The 21,198-nt window shown below is 37.1% G+C and overlaps 2 protein-coding genes across 2 annotated transcripts; one reads left to right on the top strand and one right to left on the bottom strand.

The window, feature by feature from the left end:
- The first annotated feature begins 7,352 nt into the window (after nucleotides 1-7,352).
- On the top strand, nucleotides 7,353-8,309 carry LOC136174570 (olfactory receptor 52Z1P-like). The gene has a single exon (XM_065944745.1). The coding sequence runs from the start codon at nucleotides 7,353-7,355 to the stop codon at nucleotides 8,307-8,309; it is 957 nt and encodes a 318-aa protein (XP_065800817.1).
- Nucleotides 8,310-19,521: 11,212 nt separating this feature from the next.
- LOC136175805 (olfactory receptor 51V1-like) lies at nucleotides 19,522-20,451 on the bottom strand. Its single transcript, XM_065946018.1, has one exon. It carries the CDS (start codon nucleotides 20,449-20,451, stop codon nucleotides 19,522-19,524), a length of 930 nt encoding a protein of 309 aa, XP_065802090.1.
- Between the last annotated feature and the right edge of the window lie 747 nt (nucleotides 20,452-21,198).

The raw sequence follows: 21,198 nt of genomic DNA, 5'->3' as shown, positions 1-21,198 counted from the left end.
GACGTGGGGTATATCTTCACGGCTGCTCCAGCAAAGCACAACTGCTGCTCCTTACCTTGGATGAGGTGTGTCTAAATCTTTGTGACCTTGTGGACTGTAGCCTGCCAATCTCTTCTGTCCATGGGATTCTCCAGGCAAGAATACTGGAGTGGGTTTCCATGCTTTCCTCCAGGGAATCTTCATGTCTCAGGGATTGAACATGTGTCTCTTAAGTCTTCTGCATTGGCAGCCAGGTTCTTTACCACTAGTACTACCTGGGGAGCCCTCAAAAGAAAAATTAGCAAAACAGTTAAAACTGTAAATGCTATAGTTCTTTAAGAATTTCATTGTGTTGATGAACTGTAGATCTTGTTGCCCCTTCAGTTCCCTAAAACCATAAGTTCATATTGGCTAAATTGTTAATCATGAACCTGCATTTTCTATTGTGTTGCTGGGGTATATTGGATTACTGAGGGCAAACCACAGGTGGACATCAGAAAGAACCAAGGGTAGAGTTATGCACAAACCAGAAACAACCTCTGGCTGATTATACCAGAGTGATACTGTATAGAGAAATATAGATAGGATCTGATAGATCTATTATCACAATTTTTATCCCACTCCTTTCAAATTGGAGTTTGGTTTTTTTTTGTTTGTTTTTTGGTTTTTTTTTTAGTATTGCAGTTTTGGTTGAGGTGGGTGCATGATGGAGTATTGAATCCCTGGCATAGAGTGTAAGTATAATCCATACACTCCAATATCATTTGCATAGTATTTTCCATATAGAAATAATAAACTATGCTTGAACAGTTTGACTTAAAATTAATGATTTCTGTTCTGTTGGAAAAGCACTTCTTTTGCTTGATCACTCTAAATTTTTAATGACAATGCTAAGAAGAGCATCGAATTGAACAAAGGGAAACCTACATTCAACTTTTAGCTCAATTTCTTACTATATGTGCAGATGAACTTTCAGGACTTCAATGCCCTCATCTAGTCACTGGAAACATAATAATATCAGGAGCCAGTGTGTTTTTAAAAGTACTGATACATCAGAAATATGTTTTAAACTTGCTAAGTATTATGGCACTAGTAGCTGATATTAAAGGCTAATGTCCCCCACATGCATATCTCCCTTCCCAAACTAAACAGTTAGCAGGGTTGAGGAGTGTATATTGCTTTGAAAGTGAAAGGGTTAGTAGCTCAGTCATGTCTGCCTCTTTGTGATCCCATGGACTGTAGCCTGCTAGGCTCATTTGCTCATGGGATTTCTCAGGCAAGAATACTGGAGTGGGTAGCCATTCCCTTCTCCAGGGAATCTTCCCCAACCTGGGACTGAATCCAGGTCTTCTGCACTCCAAGCAGATTCTATGCCATCTGAGCCACCAAGGAACCCCATATATTGCTTTACATTTTGTTTAGTCACCCATTCATGTCTGACTCTTTGTGACCCCATGGACTGCAACACTCCAGGCCTCCCTGCCCCTCACCATCTGCGGAAATTTGCCCAAGTAACTATTAATATATTTGACTCATATTTAATAAGAAAACAGTTTTAGAAATATTTGATGGCTCTACCCCTCCATGGATTTTTTTATGTTCCTTGAGAGACAGTAAATTCCTAAGGATTGTGTTCCCTCAACACTAAAAAATAGACCTTCCAATTCTCACGACAGTTCATGCATTTAATAAATGGAAACCTTGACAACATCCTATATTTCTATGAATTTTTGTGTCTGTCAGGGCAGTCTATGTATGGGTTGCTGCCGCTAATACAGCTGTTGTTAATTTCCCAGGGGTGTCTAAGAAGTATGATCTTCCCATAAGCCTATTTATTCATTCAGTGGGTCTTTCTTGGCCTTAATAAAAGGATTAAGAACTCAGAAGACCACAGATACTTTTCTATATGCCCAAATTCTCTTGGGTTTTAGTTCTCCTGGGATAGATAAAACTATAGAACCAGCCTCTGAGTCAACATTGGAACCGAAATCAAGGATAGACAGCCTGTCTTATGGGCTGTCTGTGAGTCTGTGGCTGTAGAATAAAGGAGGTAATGAGGACCTGGTGTCCGATATTGGATAGTAGGTAAGTGTTTGATGAATTCTGAAGGGGTCCTGTGAGTCTCAGATATTATACTAGTCTGACTCCTATTCCAAAGAACCTGTGATCATTTTCCTGCCATATATGCTTACATTATAGCACCTGCCCAGGGCCATGATTTAAGCAGATCCAAGATTGGGAGTGGAGGCATGCCCAATGCTTGTGAAATGATATTTGTTAATAATGAGAATCTCAGGCCACCTGGCCAAACTGTGATCTTTCAAGTTAATGAAGGGCTCATTGAAGGTTGATTTATAATTTTTGCAACAGTCAGTCTGTGAGGAAGACATTTTTCAGGATTTAAAACCTGGGATAAATCTAAAGTCAGGATCATCAGAAGAAAAGGATCTGGTGTTTGTTTTCTTTTTTAACTCTGACTGTAGTCAGTCACAGATTCTTGAGGTTTTTTTTGGGTTTTTTTTTTTAACATTCTATCTCACATTCTATTCTGTGTGGTTTTCTTTATTTATTTTCAGCTTGCTGGTTAAAACTCTCTATGGAAAAGTTTAGTGCAGAAGGAGTTTGTCTTATTTTATCTAAAATAGAAAAGGAATTGAGACACAAGGCTAGGTATAGCGGGTGTGGAAGCCAGTTTCTCAGAGCTGAAAGAGCAGGCATCTCAGGAGGCTCTGATAGTGGTTTTTACATACAGAGGCTTCTTTTTTTTTTTTTTTTTTTTTTTTCTGATGGGAAAGTATATTTTTATCTATTTAGAACAAGATTTAATTAGAATGGAAAACAAATGAAAATAGTAAATTATGACTTAAATCACAAGCTGAGAACATGAGAAAGAAAGATATTAAGTCATTGGGAATAAGGAGAAAACAAATTCAAAGGAGAGCATTTAGTGCAACTTCCATCTTGGTAAGTAACAAAACTACGAGCACTGTTGGATGACATGTGTCTGACAAAGTTCCCAGGTTTCTCAGACCAGCAGGCTCACTATTTATGGCATCTCCTTCTACCACAGTTCCTCAATATGATCCCACTGCTGCAGTAAGAAGATGCTTTGAGTGAGGTAACCAGTGAGTATTGGGGAGAAGGGAAATGATGGAAATTACAACGGAAAATGCTGAGGTTCTAGAAGATCTCTAGAATAGAACTGAATGGCTGAAGCCTTCTTTCTGAAGCCTAAGCAGCGGGCTATGAGGGTCATGCTATATCTACTTATGTTAGAAACTGTGGTTGAATTGATATCTAAGCTGGTCTTCAAAATCAGCTCATTTCAGTATCTTTATGGATTTATTTTAATATATTAGTACACTTTCACTTAAAAGATGAAAGTACTTCTGAAAGGAAAGTGGACAGAGTGAGCATAAGAGAAAAAAAAATATGAACAAGGAATATAATTGCAGACCTGTAGCTAGTGAGAAAAGAGATTAGAAAGATCCAGGACAGAATTTTGAGCTTGATTGGCTTCAGGTGAACAGGAAAAAAATTCTTCCCTCCTCCACCCCTTCCCTGACCAAACCTGCTTTTTCTCTTTTGGTCCCTTGGAATCCTGTATATCTTAGGGACCCCCCTGTGCATTCATTCACCATTTCCTTCAACTGCTGGCCTTTCCTTCAAATGCTCTCTTGTGATTAGGTCTCCTTTTTGTTTAATTTTTCTTGATTCTGAAAAGTTGAACTTTCCTGAAGAAGAATCAGTTGACTCTTTAGTCATGTATAGTCTCTCCTGCCAGGGTATCCTCAACTCTGTTATAAAATATTTCTCTCCTCTCACCTCAATAGCCTTCACTTCTGTTGGACAATGGCTTATTCATTTGTTTTCTGTTCTACATACCTTTTGTTTTCAATAGTATCTTTCTCTGTCTCTCTCGCCCTCTCTATTTTTTTTTCTGTATGAGCTTTGACACTAACTCTAATAAACATTTTGTTATTGTTGTTTTGTCGCTCAGTCATGTCCAACTCTTTTGTGTGCCCATGAATTGTAGCCAGTCAGGCGACTTTCACTATGGGATTTCCCAGTCTAGAATACTGGAGCGGGTCGCCATTTCCTTCTCCAGGGGATCTTCCTGACCCGAGGACTGAGCCCACGTCTCCATCATTGGCAGGTGGATTCCTTGCTGCTGAGCCATCAAAAGTAAGTAAGTACATGTTAGCTGCTCAGTCCTGCCTGATTCTTTGCAACCCCATGGACTGCAGCCCAACAGGCTCCTCTGTCCATGAGATTTTCCAGGCAAGGTTACTGGAGTGGGTTGCCATTTCCTTCTCCAGGGGATCTTCCCAACTTGGGGGTCGAACCCGGGTCTCCTGCACTGCAGGTAAATTCTTTATCGACTGAGCTACAAGAGAAGCCCATCAGAGAAGTCCCCTAATAAGCATTGCCTTTCAATTTATTATAAATATCTGGATCAAATGTGAGTCTTTTGACAATTTTCCTTATACCCCATATTCTTCTGACTCCGTTTTGCCTCAAGGGAAGAAGCAGAACACTCATATGGTGGCTTGAATGATTTGTTTTTTTCCATGATGGGAACTTAGTTTCAAAAGCTGTTCACTTTCTTGCTTCAAATTATTTACTGTCAGACTCCATTGACTTTAAGCATCATGTTTATTTCTTTTGTTCAAAAGAAAACTTCCTAGCACCTTTTGATCCTTCTAGTTACTCTTTCCTTTCCTCAGTCCCAATCTCCTCGAGTTGCCTACACCTGCTGTTTTCAGCTGTTACACATCCAATGTCTTGCAGTCTGTGATCAGACTTTATCCTCACTAATTTCTTGAAATTGTACTAGATGCTAATGAAAGCCCAGTGGTTTTCACTAGACACTAGTGAAGGTCTAATGTTTTTATTTGATGTTTTACCCTCAACACAACAATTTGGAAGTGGCACTGAACAATAAGAGCAATAACAATAATAATAACAACAGCAATAGTGATAACACTGCAAAGAATCAGAGTAAGAATAGCGTCGGAGAAAAGACTCAGAACCGTGGAAATGTAGGAGAAAGACAGGGGTATAATGGGATCAAGGAAATCAAAGGCAAAGAAAAGTTAAAGAAGAGATTGTTCACAAGTGGGAAATGAAGTTTAGATTTCTGTATCTAGAAGGGAATCGTCTATGAGTTAATTTGATTCCAATCTAGAATGTATAGAGAGTTCAGAGTGGTGAAATGCCTCTACCAAGATCTCAGTCTGTTGATGGCATAACTGAGGCTACAGCTCAGCTAGAGCCTCATACCTAGTCCAGTTCTCTTTCCAGGGTACTAAGCAGGTTTGGGTCAGTCACTCACATTGATTTCCTCAGTCATTCCATAGACATGTTAAATATTAATAGTTTCAGAACAATTGCATTAACTTTCTCTGAATTTTGCATCTCCTAGCTTATTCCCTTTATTGATTACATATATCACTATTCTTTCCAGAAAAATGTCTCAAAATATTTTATTGCCTTTTTTTTTATCCCTCACTTAACCTACTGCCTGGCAGTCTATTTTTTTTTTTTTCTAGACGTATTTCTCTATACTCTGCTTTCACTGTTAAGGCTACATTCCTGGCTGCTTAGATCTGCTGCAAAATTTCCCAGAGCAACTCTGGGTAGCTATCATCCTTCATTTCCATAAATGTCACCAACTTTTAAACTATATTTACTAAACAAAAATGCATTATACTGTATGCTGAAGATAGACTCATACCTATCATGGAAATTGAAATGTATTAGTGAAATATATTACAACATTTTAATTAAGAATTGTTTAGCTATTCTACTGGGAGACAGGAGGTTCAAAAAAGACTTGCCCACTAGCAAAAGCTTCTCTGAAAAAATAAATTTTCATAATATTATGTTCTTCTTAAAACTTTGCCAAAACATTGTAGACTCAGTAAGTATTGTGGACTAATAAATTAGTTATTTGTGTGACAAAGTAAACTCAAAGCCACAAAGCCATTAGCTTGACTTTTAAATTTCTTTTTCTTCAAGACACAATCTACTTGCTCAGTCATATTTCTTAAATCTCTAAGCTCTCAATAAGCTAGATGATCTTATTTTTACAGTAACTTAAATACCTTACTTTAGCTTTTTGTTTGTCTTTGTTGTTCTTTCCTGAGGCTTTCTGTTTCTGAGAAACAGAATAATGACCACACTTTCACGAATCTTTTCATTATCTCTCTAGTGAAGGTTATGCTTCTTTGTGTCATACACATGTGATTGAATACCTCAATTATTTCATCCTGATCTTTGAAGGGAGGTGTTTTGTTGTCCACATCTCATGACCTTCACAAGGGTAGGAATCCTTGAAATAGAAAATATTTATGATCCATACTTAATTCCTTCCTCATTGAGGTATTAAATACAGAATGAACTTAAAGAAATATTCATTAACTTGTTTGTGTGTTTAATTCTTGAGTGCTTGAAACTCATTTTCTATTTTGTTATCTGCAAGCTTTTTTTTTTTTTTTTCCTTTTCTCTGTAAATAGTATTCAAATTTGAGTTAAAAAAAAGAAGAAGAAAAGGAAAGGAGAAATATTTGAATATAAGCTGGGAGAAATAAACGGGAAAAGAAAAAAAAAACATGGGGAAGGCAAGTGAGAATGGAGGGAGGAAGGTAATGTGTGTGAGTGATGAGAGGACATATCTACTGTTTTAGAATGATGACTTATGAGTCCTTGCTTTGACAGGATTAGTTCATCTGAAATGCATGCAATCCTGGGACCATGCAAAGAGAGAACATGGTTTTAATATGCACACTATTAAGTTAGAAAAACACTGCTCAAAGTAAGGACTGTCTACACTTATATTTCTCTTTCTAAGTTCTTCTCATTTGATAATGAAAGTCTTCATATTAAATCATAAGAATAATGATTGTTACTGAGCTCCCTAAAAGACCATGTCAGTATTCTAAACACTTTTTTCTTTAGCTCTTGGGGAAAAAAAAGTGTCTATTAATCACTAGAAGTGACTAGTCAGACAAGAAGGAAAGCTGATGATACTTAAGAGCTTATAAAGAAGTTTTCTTGTATGATGCCAAGTCAATAAATATAATGTATTGGTCACAGTGACTAAATGAAATTATAAGCGCATTCAATGTTTATTGTTATTTTCATTATCATTACCAGTAGCATTAGCTCTATTAAGTCATGGTAACTTTCATGTCAGTGAAGTCTATTTGGTTTACATCCTTGAATCTTTACTTATTACCATCCTTTTTTAAATTACTGCAATGCCAAGAGTCAAACTTAATCTGATAAAACAGCCCTGATCCTTCATTCTCAAACTCTCTCTTTCTCCCTCACCCTATTTCAGGGTCAAGCATCAGAGGACAGAGTAACAGATGACAACCTCTTCAAACTACAGTAATCTTAGAGACATTTGGTACACCATGATTGGGATCCCAGGACTGGAAGATGCACACATGTGGATCTCCATCCCCATTTGTTCCATGTACATAGTTGCTGTTGTAGGAAATACCCTCTTGCTATTTCTGATCTTCACTGAACACAGTCTTCATGAACCCATGTACCTTTTCCTCTCCATGTTAGCCTTGGCAGATATCTTTCTCTCCACTGTCACCACACCCAAGATGTTAGCAATCTTCTGGTTCCAAGAAGGGGGTATATCTTTTGGTAGCTGTGTGTCCCAGATGTTTTTCCTCCACTTCATCTTTGGGGCAGAGTCTGCCATACTGCTAGCCATGGCATTTGATCGCTATGTAGCCATCTGTTATCCACTAAGATACACTGCCATTCTAACACCCTCAGTCATTGGGAAAATAGGCATTGCTTCTATAATTAGGAGTTTCCTCATCTGTTTTCCCTTGGTTTTTCTGGTTTATCGGCTTACTTATTGTGGAAGGAACATTATTCGTCACTCATACTGTGAACATATGGGCATTGCCAGGCTTGCCTGTGATAGCATTCAAGTCAACATCTACTATGGGGTGATTGTGGCTCTATTTTCCACAGGCCTGGATGTGGTGCTAATCATCATCTCTTACGCCCTAATCCTCTGTACTGTGTTTAGAATTCCTTCCCAAGATGCCCGGCTCAAGGCTCTGGGTGCTTGTGGCTCCCATGTCTGTGTTATATTACTGTTCTATATCCCAGCCTTTTTTTCATCCTTTGCTCACCGATTTGGGGGCCACAGTATACCACTCCATATACATATTCTTCTTGCCAATCTTTATGTGGTGGTACCTCCCGCTCTCAACCCCATCATTTATGGAGTTAAGACCAAGCAAATTCAGGAGAAATTTATCCAGGTCTTTTCTTTGAGCAAGAAATTTTGCTGATGTAGTTTAAACAGCATAGTTCTTCAATTCTCTATGTAACTCCACTAATTGAAGAGTACCTACAATTATATTGGATATCTTATATCATGCCAGCATTAAGAGAGAACAATAGCATTAAGATTTGAGTAAATCAGATCATGTTAAAATCTTGTTTCACTGCTTTTGTTCAGGAAAGTGTCAGACCATGGACATTTTATAGTTTGTGTAATAATGAGCTTTGTTACAAGTATAAAGCAAAGAAATTCAATAGCTAATTTCAATTTTATGTTAATATAGACAAACAGGATAACTGAAGACACAGTCCACCCACACACACTTAAAAAATGAATAAAAATCTCAAATAACTTATCATGATTTTAGTTTATTCTCCTATAATATGACCGCTGTAAATCAGAGAAAATATGCTCACGTATTTAGCATCCTGATGTATTAGCTGAGCATTTGGGCTCTAAGTTCAAGCCTTGAATTTCAGATGTATGTTCTTGGTAGAGTGCATTTACTCTTTCTGGAATTCTGTACACTTATCTTTATAACAGGCACAAAATATTATGTAACTTATAAGTTGTTAAAATTATTATGTAAAATGATTTATATAAAGCTTCTAAAACACTGCATAGCCTGTAATGAAAATGAAGGAAGGTTGTCTATTGTTACTATTACCAGTAATACTACTGTAATCAGTCTGCATCCTACATACACTGGATTTACAGGACAGAGAAAGGAATCTCCTTTATATTTCCTCCTTGTGTGTAACACATATAACTTCAGTCATGTCCAACTCCATAACCCCATGGACAGTAACCAACCAGGATCCTCTGTCCATGGGATTCTCTAGGCAAGAATACTGGAGTGGATTGCCATGCCCTTCCCAAAGGGATCTTCCTGATCCAAGGATCCAGCCACCTCTGATATCTCCTGCATTGATTGGAGGGTTCTTTACCACTAGTGCCACTTGGGAAGCCCATATTTCCTCTTTCCTAAGTATAATTTCAGGCATTATGGGACATAATGATTTTAGGTGATCTTGAGGCATCAAGCTATTTTAATTTTCACTCTGGAGACAGGAAAAAAAATTTGCCAGTGGTAGAAATTTGCGGATTATTAGCATGTGTACATGCTAAATTGTTTCAGTTGTGTCCAACTCTTTGTGACACTCTGGACTCTAGCTCACCAGGCTCTTTGTCCATGGGTATTCTCCAGGTAAGAATACTGGAGTGGGTTGCCATGCCCTTCTCCAGGGGATCTACCGTACCCACGGATCCAGCTCGCGTCTCTTAGGTCTCCTGCATTTGCAGAAGGGATCTTTACCACTAGCACCATATGTTAGTAAAAGCACTGGAATGAATCAAAAATCTGCATCTCCTCCCCAAATGACTGTCAATGCTCCTCTTGATCATTTTATAATCATATTATAGACTGCATTTATTTTACCATAGTGGTAATAATTATTACTCTTACTAGCAATAGCAAAAGGTATGCATCAGGGAAGAAAAGAAACAATGAGATGTCTGAGAATATAAATGACTTATAAAATAATAAATAATAAATAATATTTTACATGTTCGGTGTACAAGTACAAATGAAAACTAATGAACATGTTTATATCCTCACAGCATTGATGACAAAAGTGAAAACTAGAAATATAAATGCACAGGATGAATGTATTGCAATACATTTTAAAAATTTAGTGCAATTATTACTAAATATGTTACTACAAAGTGCTAATAAGCTTAAAACATTTTAGAGAGAAATCACAGGTTGCAGAACAAAACATATCAGATGATCATAAGTAATGAATGCACACACACATATTAATGTATGGAATCTTACACACAAGTGTATTTGCATAGAAAATCCAGTAGAATATGTAGAATTCTCCTGATAGTGTGTATATTTTTAAAAGAACATGCAAATTAAACAAATTATAAGTAATTAAATTATATCTAGTGATTCTTTCCTGTACAAGGTGAGATATTTAGCATTAGCATGACTTTATATTATTCTACCTCCCCTGCAGATGTCCCTGTTATTTTCTTAATTCCTTAAGTATCCAGGATTTATATTTAATTACTTTAATTGTCTCTTGAAATTATTCTTTTTTTTTTTTAACTCTGATGGAGAATATTTTGAGCATTTTTCTACTAAGATTTTCAGGTAAGTAAAAATAGAATTGCTATTTTATTCTACAAGTTAGCAGTGAAGAAGAGAAATATAAGTTTATCATGAGTTCCAGATTTTTATATGATTACTGATTAATTATATTGTTTCTGATTCTTTCTGTATTTACTATTTTGCTTAAATTCTGTGCTGTTTCCCCCAGATATTGAAAGAAAACAGGAATACACAGAAGTGATTTTGGCAAATTTTTGTTTCCCATGCATGTATAAACATCAAAATTTTAAAAGATTTTAAGCTTATTAAGTATATTATATTCAGTAAAACGTTCTATTCTTTCTCTTCTGTAGAAGAAAAAACTCTGTAGTTTTTATCTTTAAAGTCCATTTTTAAACTTTACAAATCATATTGTGAGTGTATTCATGTACAGTCAACTATAGTGATTGTGAATTCTTGTATTTCATAAATGTTAGTTGGCCTAAATATTGCTTTAGGATTTGAAATTTGATTCATTGTTCTATTAATACCTGTTTACAAAGGATAACTTTATTAATTTATTGGTGGATATCATACATATCTCCTTGAAATTTACAAGAATGAGAGTATGAACTGACTTTTTAAAAGATTAATATAAATTACAAATTTAGTCAAAATTATCAGGAAATAAATAGAAAATATAGTTACAAAATAAAAATTAACTTCATTATATCTAATAGTTAAGGCAAATGAGAAAATCCCTTGCTATGTACAAACTACTAAAGCTCATTTTGAAAGAAATAGGTAATCTAAGTACTCTAATATTTACTGGAGAAATTGTAGTTTGAAACCTTCCAACAAGGAATTTTCCAGACCCAGATGAATTTACTAGATGAGTACAACCAAACAATAAGAATGAAACTAATATGGATTTCATAAAAACTTTTATCAGAAAATGGTAAGGGATAAAGCCCATCCCAAATTATTTAATAAGAGCAGCTCTATGCTGCTATATAACGGCGAGTATGCAAGATAAAGAAACCACTACAATATTTTTATAAAGAAAATCCCCTCTCTTTCCACATATATTTGTTCTTCCTTCAGCTATCTATATTTAAAGCCAAACTAATCCTGGGATTTTTTTCCTCTTTGGATCAGCATCACGGAGCGTTCCCATATTTGCAATCCTTGGACATGTCTTCCTGTGGAGTTAAGTACCTCACAAGGTCTGATCACCTCCTCATACATTAGTTCACAAATTTAAGTTCTAGCCACATTGTCAGCCTTACACAGTGATAGCAAGTACCTTTTCACAGGGGATGATTGGAAAAGAGTCTGATGCTGGGCAAGATTGAAGGCAAGAGGAGAATGGGATGACAGAGGATGAGATGGTTGGCTGGCATCACCAACTCGATGGACATGAGCTTGAGCAAGCTGTGGGAATTGGTGATGGACAGGGAGGTCTGGTGTGCTGCAGTCCATGGTGTCTCAAAGAGTCAGACATGACTGAGCGACTGAAATGAACTGAACTTTCAGGTGGTAAAGAATCCCCCAGTCAATGCAGGACGTGCAAAAGAAGTGGACTGGATCTCTGGGTGGGGAGGGTCCCTGGAGGAGGTCATGACAACCCACTCCAGTATTCTTGCCTGGAGAATCCCCATGGATAGAGGACCCTGGTGAGCTAGAGTCCATAGGGTCGCAAAGAGTTGGACACAACTAAAGCAACTTAGCAGGCACAAACTTCAAGATCTCATAAATATCAGGATTTTTGAAGATTAAAATAAATAGATAAAGCATGGGTCACTGTCAAATACTGCATATTTGGCACAGTGTGAACTCTGGTTGTTTTCTTTAAATTGATAAGAGTCCACAGGAACTCTTTAGCAACCTCCAGGTTGTAAAGAAGCTCAAAACATCTAAAAATATGATGGTCCACTGGTAAGATAATAAAAGTAAAAAGAGCAATAAATGCATTTGAATTATAATATAGGACAAGGTTAAAGAAACAGACTACAAGTTACAAAGGCAATAATTCTAAAAAGCTATTCCAACATCCAAACACTTATTTTTAAAAACAATGGGGTTGCGATTGTTTCCAAAATTGCCTTGCAGCCATAGACCCAGGGAGGGCTGTGAGAACTAATGATGCAATGAGAGAATCAATGAGGCCTCAGAGTGGATCCAGCAAGTGCAAGGATTTACCATTCCAAGAGGAAAGCACCAGCCCTATAAAATTCAGCAAGAGTTCAGAAAAAAATAAGAGTTCTTCACAGAGACAAGGTCAGTTAATGTGTTCTGGAACTATGTAAGTCTTCTTGCAGAAGCTAATGACTAAGAATAATCTCTTTCCCTTGCTTAGGAGTCTTAAAACAACATTCAAAAAACTTCCTAGATATCTGAATATCATGTTACTTAAAATGAACTTTAGAATGTGTATCTGGGTAATTTACTAGCAGTCCAGTTTTGGGACTCAGGACTTTCACTGCCAGAGCCTGGGTTCAGTCCCTGGTCAGGGAATTAAGATCCTGCCACAAGCAGCACAGAGTGGCAAAAATAAATTACTACATTTGACAAAAGAATGTGCATGTGACATATCAGGCAGAAACTGAAGAAATGTATATCACAAAAGAAACTGTTATAGAGGAGTCAGGAAAGTGTAACTGTGATTAGCAGTTATAAGACAATATAGTGCAGAGACTATATAGAATCATAGTAAAACTTAAGAATGAAAAAGCATAGGGTTTTAAATACTTTTATTAAGAGTGAAGTTAAAAAAAATAAGTGTGCAATCATTTTCATGTAATTAATTGGAATTACTAGTTTGAAGCATAGGACACAGTGTAAGCTTGTGACTAAAGAGGACAATCTCTGGAGTCAGATTTCTAATAATCAAATCTTGGTTAGATGGCTTCTAAGTATAAAATCTTAGGAAGCTTATTTTATATGTGTGGATATTTTGTAAAATGAAAAAATATACAAGGCACTTATAACAATACCTGGAACATAATAAGTGTCCAGAAATTTCAATAGGGCCTAACAGAGTTTTGCCAAGAGAACACACTGGTCATAGCAGATACACTCTTCCAACAATGCAAGAGACGGTTCTACAAATGAACTTCACCAGATGGTCAATACCAAATCAGATTGATTGTATTATTTACAGCCAAAGATGGAGAGGTTCTCTACAGTGAGCAAAAACAAGACCAGGAGCTGACTGTGGCTCAGCTCATGAACTCCTTATTGCCAAATTCAGACTCAAATTAAAAAAAATAGGGAATTAGACCATTCAGGTATGACCTAAATCAAATCTTTTACGATTATACAGTGGAAGTGACAAATAGACTCAAGGGATTAGATCTGATAGACAGAGTGCCTGATGAAGTATAGACAGAAGTTTGTAATATTGTACTGGAGGTGGTGATCAAAACCATCCCCAAGAAAAAGAATGCAAAAAGGAAAAATGGTTGTCTGAGGAGACCTTACAAATAGCTAAGAAAAGAAGAGAAGCTAAAGGCAAAAGAGAAAAGGAAAGATATATCTGAATGCAGAGTTCCAAAGAATAGCAAGGAGAGATAAGAAAGCCTTCCTAAGTGATCAGTGCAAACAAATAGAGAAAAACAATAGAATGGGAAAGACTAGAGATCCCTTCAAGAAAAGTAGAGATACCAAGGGAACATTTCATGCAAAATGGGCTTAATAAGGAACAGAAATGGTATGGTCCTAACAGAAGCAGAAGATATTAAGATGAGCTGGCAAGGATACACAGAAGAACTATGCAAAAAAGATCTTCATGATCTAGATAACCACGATGGTGTGATCACTCACCTAGGGTCAGATATCCTGCAGTCAGAACACAAGTGGGCCTTAGGAAGTATAACCAGAACTAAAACTACTGGAGGTGATGGAATTCCAGTTGAGCTATTTCAAATCCTAAAAGATGATGCTGTTAAGTGCTGCACTCAATATGCCAGCAAATTTGGAAAACTCAGCAGTGACCATAGGACAGGTCAGTTTTCATTCCAGTCCCAAAGAAAAGCAATGTCAAAGAATGTTCAAACTACCTCACAATTGAGGTAGACTCACTCGCGAGCAACATAATGCTCAAAATTCTCCAAGCTGGGCTTCAACAGTATGTGAAAAGAGAACTTCCAGATGTTCAAGCTGGATTTAGAAAAGGCAGAGGAACCAGAAATCAAATTGTTAACATCTGTCGGATCATAGAAAAAGCAAGAGAATTTCAGAAAAACATCTACTTCTGTTTCATTGACTACACTGAAGCCTTTGACTATGTGGATCACAACAAACTGTGGGAAATTCTTCAAGAGATGGAAATACCAGACCACCTTACCTACCTCCTGTGAAATCTGTGTGCACGTCAGGAAGACACAGTTAGACGTGGACATGGGACAACAGACTGGTTCTCAATTGGGAAGGGAGTATGTCAAGGCTGTATATTGTCACCCTGATTATTTAACCTATATGCAGAATACATCATGTGAAATGCCATGCTGGATGAAACACAAGTTGGAATCAAGATTGTAGAGAGAAATATCAGTAACCTCAGATACGAAGATGACATCACCTTTATGGCAGAAAGCGAAGAGTCTCATGAACGTGAAAGAGGAGAGTGAAAAGCTGGCTTAAAACTCAACATTCAGAAAACTAAGATCATGGCATTTGGTCCCAGCAATACATGGCAAACAGATGGGGAAACAATGGAAGCGGTGAAAGACATTATTTTCTTGGGCACCAAAATCACTGCAGATGGTGACTGCAGTCATGAAATTAAAAATTGCTTGTTCCTTGGAAGAAAAGCTATGACAAACCTAGACAGCATATTAAAAAGCAGAGATATATTAGTTTGATGACAAAGGTCCATGTAGTCAAAGCTATGGCTTTTCCAGTAGTCATGTATGGATGTGAGAGTTGGAGTATAAAGAAAGCTGAAAGCCGAAGAATTGATACTATTGAACTGTGGTGTTGAGAAGACTCTTGAGAGTCCATTAGACTGTAGGGAGATCCAACCAGTCCATCCTAAAGAAAATCAGTCCTGGATATTCACTGAAGGACTGATTCTGAAGCTGATGATCAAATACTTTGGCCACCTGATGCGAAGAACTGATTTATTAGAAAAGACCTTGATGCTGGAAAAGATTAAAGGCCGGTCGGGAGGGGAAAACAGAGGATGAAATGGTTGGATGGCATCACCGACTCAATGGACATGAGTTTGAGCAAGTTCCGGGAGTTAGTGATGGACAGGGAAGCCCGGCATGCTGTAGTCCATAGGGTCACAAAGAGTCAGACACAATTGAGTGACTGAACTGAACTGAAATGTCAATAATTATTTACAAATATAATAGTAAAATTTAGTTTGCACTTTTGCAGTGTCATGTTGGTATTGGGACTTGATTTAAATGTAGTACTGTGGAAAAAAGTGTTTAACTTATGCCAAAATGTATTAGCATTATTTTATAACAAGTAGAATTTGCTAAAATTCATATGTATTACCATAAAAAAAGAGGTAGTTGAAACCATTCAGAATATATATGTGTGTGTGTATTTGTATATATGTGTGTGCCTATATATATATAATATAAAAAAATATAATATATAATATAATGTATGCAATATTTTGCCTTTTGGATATTATTGATTTTTCTTTTCTTTCACTAGCATCCTACTATTATCAGCTACTTCTGTTAGAGGGTGCCAGCTAGAACAAGGATAGAAAGCAAAGAGTTTGGGATGTAGAGGAAGTCTCTTTTAGATATTAAAACAAAAGAGGAGTAATGGAACCCCTTTCAGTATGAGATGTAGAAGAGAAACACAGATAATACAGAAACACAGAAATAAATAATCTTCAAGATCTCAGTTTCAGCTGCACGTTCTTTGGCCCTCACTCAGAGTGTCAGGACATGAGAAGCTAGAAACCCAATGTCTTTTGAGGGAGAAGTTAAAAGCAGAAGGAGATTAATAACCTAATATTTGCTTATCACCTGAGGGAGATTTCCATGCAAACTATCTCATGCCATCATCAGAGACCAGCTTTAGGGTAAAAACTAGCACATGGCATATTCAGAGAGGAAACCAGTTTCTTGCTCTTCCACCATGCAGCACATGGATCTAGGTGTTCTTTACAGCATTGTGGGGGACACAGAAATCATGGTGAATGCTGACTAGTGGAGTTGTCAAGGGAACTGTTAATGCCTGGGAAAAAGTGATTCTGCAGCCAAAGGCTAAAAAACAAAACAAAACAAACAAACAAATTAAAAAAACAACTTAGAGTCAGGGGAATAAGAGAAAATGGGTCTGTTTTCAGAGCTTGTAGACTGAGCGCCATTTACAGTTGGATTGCTAACTAGATTGCAGAGAAAATCAGTCAAAATGCAGCAGAGGATGAGAAAAATCAGTGTTCTATACAGAGTGAGGAGGTAAGATAAGATTCATTCAGCAAGGGTCTGCCAAGTGTTACAGACTTAGAAGAGAGGCCCATCCAGTTTTTGAATCCAGGGCCATGTCAGCTTCCCCTTCAATGCAGTGACGAGGGGTTTGTAGGGAGGTGACAGTTAGTGGCAGAGACCTGTGGAAGAAGGAAATATCCTGGCAGAGAATATTAGTTTCCAATTGACAAAAAATATGACACCACAACAAACATAATTTTTAAGCTCGAAAACTTTAATTGATGTTTTAAGTGGAAGAACCATTGGCTCTTTGAGAGCAGATAAGACTAAAAAAAAACTAAACTCATCACATCTTATTATTTATTTGAGTAAAAAGTACAAAACCTGTTACATTAGAATTTTATATATCATAACACTGGCTGACAAAAGAATGGCCTACTAAATGATTATTTCAAGAGCTAATGCATTTGAAAATTTATATTTACAGCAACACACAATTTAAAATTTTTAATTCACACCATGGACACTACCAACAATGAAAACAAATAGAATGATGGGGAGATAACTGCAGTGTAAAATGGAAGAGTAATGGCAGTGGTAAAAGTGCTGTGAAACTAAAGTGCCCCACAATTATTTTCTACTTGTTAAAAATCCCTTTACTTCAATTTCCTCATCTCCAAAATTGACTGATTATGATTTACACATGGACTGGGTCTAAAGATCAACAGTGAGAATTGTTACTGTGTCCATCCACAGTGCCTGGCATATAGTAGGAATCTGATAAATATAAACGAATTATTATTTTATGATCATTATTGTTATTGTGATGATTAAAAATAAATACATTATTAGGGAGTCATTTTTAAAATTGTATGGTGTAGTTGTTTATAACTGCTTCTTTCAAAATCAAAACTATAAAATTCTAACCCAATCAATTAATGAATAGCTTTCCCTATGTAGTACAAAGGAATAAAACTCAAATATAAAAATGAGCTGTGGATGCAGTCAAGAACAACAAGGTGAATCTCAAAAGTGTTATTGCAAGTGAAAGGATCTGGACTAAAAGAGATTACATTAGTTATGATTCAATTAATGGGATCTTCCCTAAAAGGTGCTTCCCAGGTAGCTCAGTGGTAAAGAATCTGCCTACCAATGCAGGAGACACAGAAGATGAGGGTTCAAACCCTGGTCAGGAAGGTCTCCTGGAGTAGGAAATGAACCCACTCCAGTACTCTTGCCAGGATAATCCAATGAACAGAGGAGCCTGGTGGGCTACAGTCCATGGGGTTGCAAAAGAGCTAGACACAAATGAGCACACAAATAGGGGCTCTCTTAAAGGCAAAATCTATGATAGAAATTAGTTTGGAGGCCGTGGAGAATTTGGGGCTGTGGGAGAACAGTGACTGCAAAGAGATAAAAGGCACTTGTGTGGTGAAGGAAATATTCCATATCTTGATTGATTGTGGTGGTGATTTCATGACTGTAAATATTTTTGAGAATTTATCAGACAGTGCACGTACATCTAAACAGAGCGAGCTACTATTTGAAAGTATGCATTAACAGAACATGCCTTAAACATATCAAGAAGATTATATAAATATCCCTGCAACAGTAATATCTTAAGGAAATTTACGCATACCAAGAGTCCAAATGTGTGCATTATTTTGCTACCCATGATTATTTGTGGTTTTGCTCACTTTATTTATTTTATAAAATCTTATGATGGTTGTGGAACCATTTAACAAACTTCATGTTTAAAAGCACAGAGGGGAGATAGGAAAGAAAGACTTTTCATGTGATTTGAAAATACAACAGAGTATATATTCAAGTCACATTACCTAATACCACCTAAAAACTTGATGTATCATTTAATCTTTGTGTGTTTTAAACCACAAATCATATATGTATTAGAAAATAGCATCTACCACAGAGTCTTGATGATAAGATAAATTAGAAACATTTTTCTTTGATCACAGTAACCCTCTATCCCCATTGGATTTATATGATCTATAGGTTCATAGGAAATATTTTCAAATGGCTTTCAAATGGAGTAGCTATTTGTATTGTTCTTTGGATTAAGAAAATAAAAATAATCACAAAAGTCTATTTTTTTTTCCCTACTCTGGCAATTACTGATTGTCCCTATCTCCAGTTCAGTAGGGTGGGAGTGGGGAAGATTGGCTGGCGGGCAAAAAGCATCAAGATTAATTTTTTTTGTTTGTTTGCATGTTTCATTGTTTTTTTAATTTATTCAAAAAGGTCAAATTCTCTATTATGCTTATTCAATGAACTGGCCATGTGGCTAAACTGGGAAAATGGGTAGACAAAAAGCAAGAGTGTCGTTTAGAATAGGGAGAATAAGTAAGATAATTTTTGGTCCTTAAGTAATTACTTGGGGCATTTTAATCAGCAAAATGTATCTTTTTATAATGAATGAATCCCAAACTGGTCATAGTGAGATGAATTTTAATAGCTAATCTGCCTCAGATTTTATTATGATTCTGAAGCTATTATATGTGTATTTTCAGATATACAAAAATCATTGGCAGCATAACATGTCAATTTCACTGATATGACAGCTTCAAGGAAAATGCAGAGGAAGGTATTTGTAAAATGGAAAGCCTCATTCAAATGAAAGTCATTAAACATATTTTAAATATTCACTGACTCTTATCCTTTGGAACTCCTTTGTTGACTTTTAAATACATTCACATTTGATATTAAGACTTACATTTTTTCACATAAAACAATCTCTGGACTCTTCTTCGTATTTGCTGGGTCTTGATACTATAAATAATGGGGCTCATCAAGGGTGGGAAAAGAACATAGACATTGCCCATGAGAACATGAACCCAGGGTGAGAGGTGTCTGCCAAAATGATGAACCATGGTCAGACCAATGATTGGGATGTAAAAAACTAAAACAGCACAGATGTGAGATACACAGGTCTGCAAAGACTTGATTCTCTCTTCTCGTGATGCAATTGCTAAGACTGCATGCAAGATCATGATATAGGAGATAATGATGAGCACTGCATCCAACAACAGGTTGCTGACCACCAGGGCCAGACCATAGATGCTATTGAAGCGGATGTTTGAACAGGCCATTCGAATTAAGTCTTGGTGTAGGCAGAAAGAGTGAGAAAGGATGTGGGGGTGACAATAATTTAAGAACTTTAGGCGAATAATGACTGGAGGTATGAGCATAGAACTCCTACATAAGATTGCCACCCCAATCTTCATGATTTTGTCATTAGTTAGGATGGAAGAATAGCGTAATGGGTTGCAAATGGGAATGTAGCGGTCAAAAGCCATAGTAAGGAGGACAGAGGACTCCATGAAGGACAGACCATGGATGAAATAGGACTGGGCAATGCAGGAATCCAGGCTGATCTCTTGAATGACCCCCCATAGGATTCCCAGCACTGTGTGCACAGTGGACAGCCCCACACACAAGTCAGTGAGGGCCAGCATGGCCAGGAAGTAGAACATGGGCTGGTGTAGGCTCCGCTCAGTCCTGATCACGTGGAGCACCATGCAGTTCCCCAGGAAAACCATGGCATAAATGGAGGCGAAAGGGATGGAGAGCCAGAGGTAGTCAACTTCTAAGCCAGGAAAACCAGGGAGAGTAAATCTGGAACTAGCAGACATTAATAGAGGATTAAAAATATTTCTGCTGCTGCTGCTAAGTCGCTTCAGTTGTGTCCGACTCTATGCGACCCCATAGACGGCAGCCCACCAGGCTCCCCTGTCCCTGGGATTCTCCAGGCAAGAACACTGGAGTGGGTTGCCATTTCCTTCTCCAACGCATGAAAGTGAAAAGTGAAAGTTAAGTCGCTCAGTCATATCTGACTCTTACCAACCCCATGGACTTCAGGCCACCAGGCTCCTCCATCCATGGGATTTTCCAGGCAAGAGTACTGGAGTGGGGTGCCATTGCCTTCTTCAAAAATATTTCTAGAGAGGTATTAAAAATTAGATCACTTTATGACCCTTTAATTTCTAGTAATGTTTGTCTGCTTTTGAGAAGAAAATATAATACAGTTTCCTCAAGTATCATGAACTCAGCAAAATAGAGATCTGATTTGTTATTCTTTAGGTCAAGAACCAGTTGTCTAAACATAGCTATTCCAGTACTAGTGACTAAGAATGTCAGAAGACTAGAGGGTTTTATGCAGAAACAATAATGTTAATAGGCTCATAGGACTCGGTTGGGGATACACTTCTGGGATCTCTGTTTATTTCAAAAGGAAGATAATATATGAACATAGGAGCATATGCTGCCATGGCTGGCAGCACCACTGGGAAAATGTGAAAAGCATGTGTGATTTTTCCCTTGGGTAGAACAGCTGATCATTTTACTATCACCAAAGTATCAAAAGATCCCAAAGGAGATAC

The sequence above is a fragment of the Muntiacus reevesi genome, chromosome 9, assembly GCF_963930625.1.
Source record: "Muntiacus reevesi chromosome 9, mMunRee1.1, whole genome shotgun sequence".
Classification (NCBI taxonomy): Eukaryota; Metazoa; Chordata; class Mammalia; order Artiodactyla; family Cervidae; genus Muntiacus; species Muntiacus reevesi.
Note: the sequence above shows the minus strand (reverse complement) of the source record. Positions and strands in the feature narration are given on the sequence as shown.